At 47.8% G+C, this 9,875-nt stretch overlaps 1 protein-coding gene across 1 annotated transcript; it reads left to right on the top strand.

The window, feature by feature from the left end:
* Positions 1-2,458: 2,458 nt before the first annotated feature.
* On the top strand, positions 2,459-9,873 carry CSUI_010777 (uncharacterized protein; the record flags this gene model as incomplete). The annotated part of the gene is made up of 7 exons (XM_068070878.1): positions 2,459-3,671; positions 4,204-4,871; positions 5,428-5,611; positions 6,843-6,983; positions 7,754-7,919; positions 8,661-8,795; positions 9,684-9,873. Coding segments are annotated over exons 1-7 (1,713 nt in total), but the record flags the coding sequence as incomplete, so codon positions are not given.
* Positions 9,874-9,875: the final 2 nt, after the last annotated feature.

Below are 9,875 nucleotides of genomic sequence, written 5' to 3'. Positions count from 1 at the left end.
GAGAGTGCGATGGAATGATTAAGCCTTTCTCTTGTAGATCACGGAGTTCTCTCTACAGCTCCTTCAGATAGTCATTCGGTAAATTCTAACACTGTTTTGGTAGTACAGGGGAAGCTGCCCTCGAATCGTGTTGGCCTGGCGCTTGTTAATGCGTTCTTTGATTCCGCCCTTAGGTGTCTCTTGAAAAACTTCCTGAAACTCTTCAAGTAATCTCTTCAACTCTGTGTCTCTGCCCTGTTGGCTCATGGTCGACCCTTAGGCGGGCGCGCACGGAGTCGGCCCCGTTCTGTCAACCTCGACGATGATCGTGTTGATGACGTCGTCTTGTTTGAGGGGCGAAAGCTTCACGAAGCTCAGCCACTGTACCAGCCCTTTCGCAGCCATCGCTTGGCCGGGGTGAGCGGGCTTGACTCCAGCGAGTCTCCGTCTACCGCTAAAATTCTTCTACGTCCGGTCATTTGTACCGATTCAAGTCTCCTAATTCCCGACGGTTTTTCCCACTCAGTCACGTCGGCGGTGTGGAGGGAGTCTTCTTCTGGCGGTGCCTCACACTCCCCTACTGTGGTTTCTTCTGTGCGCTTGTCCTTTGCAAGCTCTGGGTTTTTCAGGATCTCTCCGTCATCTTTTTGTTAGCTTCAATTGTACGCGGCTTTCTATCCTGCGGGCTTGACTCTCTTCTTCTGTTCCAATCTTCGCCTCCTCACGCGAGCACCTGACGACGCTCCTCTGGTAACACCCTCGCAGTGCCTTAAAAAGAATGTCAAATGGATTCGTTGACACCGAGTTCTTTCTTCGTCTTTGCGCGGAGAGCTCAGCTGTCCAGCCCCGGTATCCCAGATGGGGCCGGCTCTCTTGTCGAAGTCAACACCAACAAGTAAAGGCTGGCACATCTCTGCAACCGACAGTGAGATCTCCCCTTCCCAAGTGCCGACCAGGATAGGCACCCTCAAGCATTGTTCTTCCACCAGCATCGAAGTATCATATGCGCACCTGATCCTCATCGGCTCGCGAGTTGGTTCTGTGATGAGTCCGAGCTTGCTGGCCCGCCGTGGGTATAGAAAACTCCGTGTCGCGCCCGTATTAAAAAGCGCCTGCATACGTGCTTTTTTAAGGTACACCTCGTACCGAGGCAGTTTCACATTTCCTCCCTCTCGTGGCTCGAGCTGGCAGCTGCGGGCGGTTAAGATGTCATCCTCGTTTTCGCAAGCGTTTGCTTGGCAGAGCCGCCACTATTCTGGAGATGACTGGCTCCTCTGGCCGCTCCCGGGATGCTGGGAGTACTCGCCTTCTCGAACAACTGCGGTTCGGGTTGTACCCCGTTCGTGCAACGATGCCTTCGCTGCTTCGCAGATGCTGTTGCGATAACCACTCTCGCTCAACGCGCTCAGGATTCCTTGCATTGTCTCAACTGCCTCCGTTTACCCCGCCCTCTGGGGAGTTAGTCGCTCAATCCGTGCTGCCATCCGTTTTTCCTCCCAGTCGTGATCAATTCAGCAAGTCGCTGACTGCGCGAATTACCATTGGAGTGCGGATAAAGCACTTCAGCCTGCATGTTTGAGAGGGTACGTGGGTAGTGGTTTGGCGGAGTGGGGACCGTAAGTGCCCTAGCCCACTTTGCTCACAATAGTGCCGTGCACGCGTCCCCCCAAGCCAGCCCATTTCCACTGGTGTACGTCGAGCGCCCGGACGACTTCCCGGAGTTGTCGCGAAACCAGCGAGACGAGCCGCGCGAGGTCCTTTGGAAGAGAGCATGGCAGCTAGCATGGGCAAAGTAGAACTTCTCTAGACCACGGGAGGCGCAGAAGAGAAACTACCAGCGCACCCTCACGCACGAGCTGCTGCCAAGCTGGCGACCTTGTCATGGTCTCATCTCGCCGGCTACGCGGCTGTCGGCCCTCAAGCAAACTCCCGGGGCCACTACACGCTACGGAGATCTTCGGGCTACGCGTGGGATTGCTAGTTGCGTATCGCAGCGTCACTGTAGCAGTTCGCCGGCTAAATGCTAACCGAGTGAGGGCCGTCATCTGCACTGGCGAAGCAAAAGTATACTGTAATTGAATGTAGCGTTTCTGGGGAACCTCGGAGTGCACTGAGACTCCCCCACAACACAGGGGTCTAGCCGGTCTTTCAGGCTTACTTCTCTTCCCCGGGTAATCGACAGTGAAAGAGTGAAGGTACGGAAACCCCTACACCAAGATGCAGGGAGCTTTAGTGCAGCTCCCCACGGGCGGCATGGCAGGCAAGGCAAAGTGGTTCTGACCAAAAGGTGAAGAGCTCGGTACCGATGAGGCGCCACTTCCTTGTAGTGAAGAGGCAGCCAGCTTCTTCACCGCTGATCACTGATGAATGTTGGACGGCACACGGCGGGTACCGACTAGCCTACTTTTCCGATGGATTTTTGTCCTCTGACATGCATGCATGCTCTCTTTTTTGAGGTTCGACTCCCGTCACAAAACCAACTTCATCTCCTGGTTCTTCCGGGGTATGGCACCTGGGTTTTTCTTTCCTCTTCCTCAATCTACTTTTTCATTCTTTGCTGCGTCTTTGCCGTTCTTTCCGTCCAACGTGTCTATTTCAGGCGTAGGAAGAGAGTCTGTTTCTCTCTGTGTTCTGTTCGTGGCCGTAGTAATACTAGTCCTTCTATTCATACCCGTTTGGCTGCCTAATGTCTCTAGGCTACACCCCTGTTGCCAGCTTTTCCAGAATGCCACACAGTCTGTATTGCTCTCTTGTCTTGGTTTGTTCTGAAAGCTCTTTTTCTCTCTGCTGAGCAGAGATAGTGCTGACCGCCGCTCTTACTCTGTGATGTTCTGTAATCTGTTACTAGTTCTACTCAGGCCGGAGTTACTGTAGAGGCCCACTTCATGGGACCGTTCCCGCGCAGTACTATCCACTACGCGATGTACCAAACAGCTTTTCCTATGCCTTCTGAAGGTCTCTTGCCTCAATAGTCTCTTCTTGCTCACCTTTTCTCCTCTGGGCTCCCTCCCTTCCCTTTGGGCTACTGCTGTGCAGGGGTTCCTCGTCTTCCCTTCTCTATGTCCTTATCGTATCGCAAGTCTTTCTCAATTCAAGAGGGACCCTTCTCTCCTTGTTTTCTCCTTCCGTTCCGGTATTCATCTCCGAGTCTTTCGCAGCCTCATCGTTGCCATCGTCTTCAGCATCATCTCGTATTTCTCTACCGTCGACTTCCTTTCTTTGTCATTCTTATGCTTGGTCGCCTGTACCTCGCCTTCTCCCGCTGGATGGTTGGCGTCTCTCTTTAGTCCCTGTTACTTTCATTCCTCCTTTCCTTTCGTCCCTCCTTTCCTTTCGTTCTTTTGCATCTTGTTTCCTTTCTCCGCTCTCTTCTAATGATCTTTCTTTCTGTCTGTCCACTCTACTCCTGTCAGCATGCTCTCTTCTCCATGTCAGCCATATCCGTCCTCGTAGAATATCCACCATGATCTCATCAGCTCCTTTATCAAGCCTCTCTACCCTTACAGGCAGTTCCAATCCTAGGGGGGGAGGTGGGGCAGTCGTTTCTTCTTCTTCTTCCACGCCTTCTGTACGTACAGGATGGAGTACCGCCTGTGCAGTGTTGGGAATAGGGCGAATCACAGGAATCTATTTGTTTTCTTTGATTGCATGCATCATCACTGCCGTTACTTTCAATACCACAGGTCCCGCAGGTAAGGAGAGAACATTCAGAGCACTGGATATCGAACCCCGCATACGTCGCCTGTGTCTCTCATTCAGGTTGAATGATATTGCATGCAATGGAGTCTATTACAAGTCCGATTTAGAGAAAACGGGAGAGCAGGAACTCCCTGTGTGAGATGTAGAAATTACCAAGTGTGTGTGTATATATCGCAAAGGCAGGCATCTTCACATCCAGTATATTTCTACACCACGCTCTCCCCGCGTCCCTGCATCTCTTTTCATGTGTTTGTATATTTATTATTGATGTATGTATAGTTACGTGCTCATGGGGGCATTCTCTACGGCTTGTTACCTCTCATATCTTCATTCACCTCAGTGCCCTACCTCTCGGCAGCTACTTCTATGGCTTTGTCTATTCAACTATGCAATCACTTATCCAGACACATATCTGTATCTCCTACACATATATATATATATATCTCATTTGTGTAGACATCTATATCTATATATCTTTCTCTCCATATATGGTGTGTGTAGGTGTTGTTTTGCGTGTCTTTGCAGCTTATGAGTACTATGTGAGCTGCCATGGGAACTCGACGGTGTCGCATGGATGTTTCTTCATTTTAGTTGGTCTCCAGCTATTGTTTATTCTCCTTCAATGGGAGAAGAAGTTACTCTTGCCGTCTTACTCTTCACTTCCTATCGTCCAAAGACCTTATTATCATCCCCCCCTACCGGCCGCCATCCCCACCAATATCAACCACAACAGCAATCGTCTTCTCCTCTCTTCCTCTTCTTCCTCCTCTTCTTACCCGTCTTCGGAACTTCCTCTTTATCATGCATCGAACAATCACAGTAAAAGTCTGTCTACTTCTCCAGCTTCTGAGAGACTGAGGGAGGATGATGATGAAGTCAAAAAAAGCAACCGAGAGAAAGGCTTACGTGGGAATTGGGATCTGAGTCAAGTGTCTGTACACCCGACTCTCAAAGTGACACCTCAAGATGACGAAAGCACTCCCGGTATACAGAGGAGTCTTGGACTCCAAGGAGAAGATACCTCAGGGGAAGAAATCACGACTATACCAGGAGGAGGGGGACGAGGAGGTCCTTCATTCTGGTACCAGGGAGGTCTGCGGTTGAAGGCTATTATGCTTGGAGAAAGGAAAGGCTGGGAGAATAACATCGAAGCAGGGCTGGAGAAGAATCATGATCAAGACGAAGATCGAAAGGTACGCTCGTCGCCAGCATCTGGTCCCAACATAAATGTCTCTATGAAGAACACAACAAGGAGACCATTTATGTATGAATATCTATGTATGCGTGTATGAATGTGTGTGTATGCATGTATGAATATATATATGTTTAGGTGTTATACAAGAGTGGAGGTACACTCGAGAGGTTGGCATTGTCTTTTGTGAAGATGATGGTCTTCATCAAAAGGGCGGGAGAGAGAGAGAGAGAGTGATGGTGCTCTTCTCCACGTGGTGATCCATCTCTATCCTTGCGTATTGTATAGAGGCGCGTTTTCTTTCTCATGATTGCTATTACGAGAGTTTTTGCTCTCATCACAAGGGTGCATAGAATACACAATTCCACACCCGTCTAGTTCAAGAGATCTAGCGTACCAGCTCGGTCTTGTGTCGTAGTGGCTTCTTCCGCAGGTTCATCCCTGACGACGTCTCGACCTCTTCAGTTCTCCAGTCTTTCTATCTGAGGAAATTTTCTGAGAAACATCATCGTTTTCTTCCACCATTTCTTTCTTTTTTCTTCTGTTATCTTCGTTAGACTGCATGCACTGGCAGTTCAAGAGATCTCAGCCATGTTACGGCTGGTCTCGCCCCTTTCTACGGGGTAGGGAAGGAGGGCGAAGAAGGACAAGCAAGACGAGGACAGGGATTCTTAATGACAGGAGAGCTCATCACGGATGAAGACGAAGAAAGTTTCTTTGACGAAAACGGCGGAGAAGGAGGTATGGGCGGGGAGCAAATGGCATTACATACCCCAGTAGTCTTAACTGAAAACAATCGATACTCGGTACTGCACTTCAGAGGTAGTAATGACCAGGAAAGCCATGGTTTCGATCTTTAGATGGTTCGGTGAACTCGACAGAAAGTCATTTAAGTGGATGTTTCACACATAGCCCAAGTACGACACTCCCCTCTCAGTGTATCTACCGTGTGAGGACCTCTTTGAGTGTGTGAGTGCAAGGAGACTGACAAATTCTACACATAGACGAGGAAGTTTCGGGAGGTAAAGATAGAGGGAGAGGGAGGGGTGGGGAAGCAAGAAAAGACGATATCGGAACCTTGATTCTGACCAAGAAAATCTGCATAACGTAATAGCGAGAAAACATGCACAACATCACAGGCAGAGGAGACAAACACCCAGCCGCACGTCATACTTTACATGGACGGGGGACAAATGTTTAGCGGTTTCAGAATATCTCTATTGTATCTATGTTTATTTTGGGTCTGTCTATCTATCGTGAGCCTATCTATCTATCTATCTTTAATCTATCTATCTATCTATCTATCTATCTTTAATCTATCTATCTATCTATCCCCATACGTACTCATCTATCTGTAAAGGGTTTGGTCTCTTCGTTTGAATTCCCGACTTCTGCAGGGAATCCGTCGGTTTGCATGCATTTTCTGCCTCTGTGTGTGTGGATCTCCTCTGTTAACCTCGCATAGTCCTCGTCTATCGTATACCTACCGAACTGATTCACACCGCTGTCTATATTGGAGCCGGAGTCTTCTCTTTGTAACAGGGTGCTTGTTCTTTATCGATGATATGCTTCCACTGTCCTTTCGTTCATACCAAACATACATCGCCTGTCACTGGACTTGCTCTTGAAGCTAGTCTGCCAGAGGCCTTTCTTTCTTTTTTTTTTCGATCCTCACTACCATCGATATATCTATCTCTCTGTTGGCTCTGTGCGTGTGTATGTATATTGATAGGTATTTATGAGTATGCATGCGCAAGAATAAATATCTACAGCGTTTTCCTGTGAGAAATGTCCTCCTTGTTGTCTTTTTCGCCTTTCATCTGACTCCTTTCTACTACTTCTGAACACTCTCCTCTCGTGTCCGTAGCAACAAAGGCAGCCACCTTCTTTCTTTTCCTTTCTAAGTCTCTCGCGCCACTTTCTCGCTCTAGTCACTTCTCAAGACTTTCTCTGTGTTTCTCTCTTTCTGCAGATATAGAGAGTGGCAGAAGGAGTATGCGAGATATCGAAGCAGGAGGAGGTTGTCGCCCTGGTCATACCAGCGTTCGTGATGAGCTCGCAGTTCAACCTTCTTCTTTCTCGTCGTGGAGGCCTCACGGCATATGCTGGAACTGTATGTTTTCTTGCTTTCTATGAATAGATACAAGCCATAAAAAAATACTGTTTCTCTTCTTTTCTCAGCAGTTTCAAGAGAAGACGCTTCTCGTAGAGGGTGCAAAGGTAGTTCGGGTGTGTAAAGACACACCCGAGGAGGGAGGGATTTCCTTTCTAGGGTCTTGTCGATCATGTAGGTTTATGTCAATCTGCATAGACAGATGCAAGCTGTTATACGTCGCGCCTTTTCCGTTTGCCTCTGAATGAAGGCTGCTCGTGAAGATTTGTTTCCTCACCCCTTTTGCATGCAATTCAAGATACGTGCACATGTCCAGCCGCCTAGAGGAAGAAATCTGTTAGGATCAAGACGTGATGCGTGCGTATAAACGAAGTCCAAATACATTTCTTCCTTCTGCATTCTTCGGATGAAAGATATCTCCCATGTCTATCTCTGACTCTTTTTGTCTGGCGTGATGTATCTGTCTCTATGCCTACCTCCCTTTCTCTCTGTCTCTATATCTCTCCTTGGCGCCAGTTGCTCTCATATCTGTATATGTGCATATCTCTCTATCGTCGTCTCTCTATCCCTACCTGTCTCCACCTCTGTTTCTCTTCTGTTTATCTCTCTCTTGATTCATATTCCTGTCCGTGCTTGCTAACGGGTCCTCATGAGTCTATTTCGTGCTAAGCCTGTAGAAGAACTGCTCTCATCGTTGATCTCCGTATATGTATCCTACCTCTCTTCTGTCTTCATCATTCGTCTTTCTTTCTTTCTTTCCTTTGTCTCAGCGGCGTGGTACACGACGAGATACGTCGTGTATGGTCTAGGATTCTATTCGGCTGTACTTGGCTGGCGTGTGTACGGAGGAGGAGGAGGAGCGCCTCCTACTCCTTCAAATTTCATTACCTTGAGGACGTGCACGCATATGAATGTTCTTTCCTTCGCCGCTGACTTGTGAGATTTTCCGATCTTCCTTTCTTTCGTCTTCTTTCTCATCACTCGCTTAACTCTAGAGACCACCAAACCAGAATACATGTTGGTATAATACACTCTCACATGAATACAATAGAATAGCAGAATTCCGGATTGACACATAGATCTAGTAAAAGCATTACTGAGGGTTGAGTTAAGAGAGGATTAGTTAAACTCAACACAATTGCCATCGTTGTTTCTTCACTTGCTCTAGACACGTTCTTCATGGAAGATTCTTGATGTCCTGCCTCATTAGCGCAAGTGTGTAGAACCTCCCTAGCTTCTTAGCGACAAGCTGTGTGTTGCTTCTCCATGCATAGATCGATCGTATAACGGCTCTCTCGTCAGAGAGTTCGCTCATCGTCAGTTGTCTGGCAAGCTCTTCGTCTCTTAACTCGTGGTTTTCTTCTTCTGCTGACATGTTTTTTCCCGTTCCTCTTATAGGCTTTTATCTATTTATGGATTTCTTGAAATCTCGGCGACTTCAGAGAACTTTCTTTCTTTGGTTGCGTCTAGAGCGTCCTGTGACATTTCATGAAACTCATAAGTACAATGGGGACACAGACACAGATAAGGAGACATGAGATAGACTTAGAAGGATAGGTGGATAGAGGACATAGGTAGATGGAATGTAGCCCCCCCACAGTTGTCTCTGTTTAGAGGAAGATGTGTGTGCGTCGATTTGCTTCTCTTTCTCTGTGTGTGTATTTGCGTCCTTCTTAGGCCTTTGGTCCATAGCGTAGTTTCAGACTTTGTATTCTTGCAAGGCTATACAGCCTTAGCGACAACCACCCTTCTCATCAGGAAGTACCGAGATCCTTACTGGCTCTCGTCTTATTGTGGAACCTATCTCCTACGGTGCGTACCAATAGAGAGACAGGGGACACATCTTCGCTCATTCCTTGTATCCAGATTCAACTATCCATCTATCTATCTATTTATCTCTTGCATGGAGTCTTGGCATTCCTTCCTTACCCGACTATGTAGACGGTCAATTATGGAGTTCTTCTTTAGAAACGTCTCTTCTACGAGCAAGTATCTCAGGGGTCTTGCAGCTATCAACCTCGTATCATCTTTCTACATACATCATACTCCTGTCCGCCTACGTCCAGCTCTTTTCCTGATGAGCTAAAGACACGCTTCTGTAGGAGGACAGGAGAAGCGGACGCCGACTCCTCTTTCTCATTCTTTTTGTCAAACAAGGAGAGAAAATATCTCTTACGGGCGTTCCATCATCTTCCTGCCTTGAGGTACATAGGTGTCTATGCCCATGTCTATACCGTGGGATGTGAAGGATTGGATAGGCGGGGCCTTGTATAGCCCCGGGCGACGAGTTGCGTATCTTTCTTTCTTCTCTCGCTTTGACTGTAATTCTTGTCTTCTCTGTTTCTGCGTCTATTCTACGCTTCTTATGCCTTCTATCCTCTCCATTCACTCATGCTTCAATTCCTTCAACTTCAGTGATCGGAGACGAGAACTCCATATCAGGGAAAGGAGAGTCTTTCTCGTATGTCCTAACCTGTGTACTTTGAATGGATGAAGCTAAAGCAATGGCTGCTGTCTATTACCTCGGCTGACCGCTGAAGCAGGAGGGCGGGGGAGAAGAGAGTTCTTCTGTGCTGTTTGCATGCGTCAAGGGTCTTGATAAAAGGCGACACTGTGATTTGCTCGCCTTGTTCTTTGTTTCGTCAAGATGTCTCTTTTCTCTCTACGTTAGATGCCTTTCTTTGTGGTTGCTATCTACAGGCAATGCTCCCGGAGAATCTTCACTTCTGTTTATCTTCTCCAAGGTCTTCTTCAGCTTCTCATTCTTTCTATGGCAGCGTTGAAGATAGCTCTGTGTTGGTCTACAGGTACACTATACTCATCCGACATCTCTCTCCTCTCTCCTCTCTTCTTGCTCTTTCCCGTCTATCATTCTCCTCTGTCTCTTCTCCT

Source organism: Cystoisospora suis, assembly GCF_002600585.1.
Source record: "Cystoisospora suis strain Wien I chromosome Unknown contig_8273, whole genome shotgun sequence".
In the NCBI taxonomy this organism is placed as follows: Eukaryota; Apicomplexa; class Conoidasida; order Eucoccidiorida; family Sarcocystidae; genus Cystoisospora; species Cystoisospora suis.
This window is presented reverse-complemented; position numbering and strand designations above follow the sequence as displayed.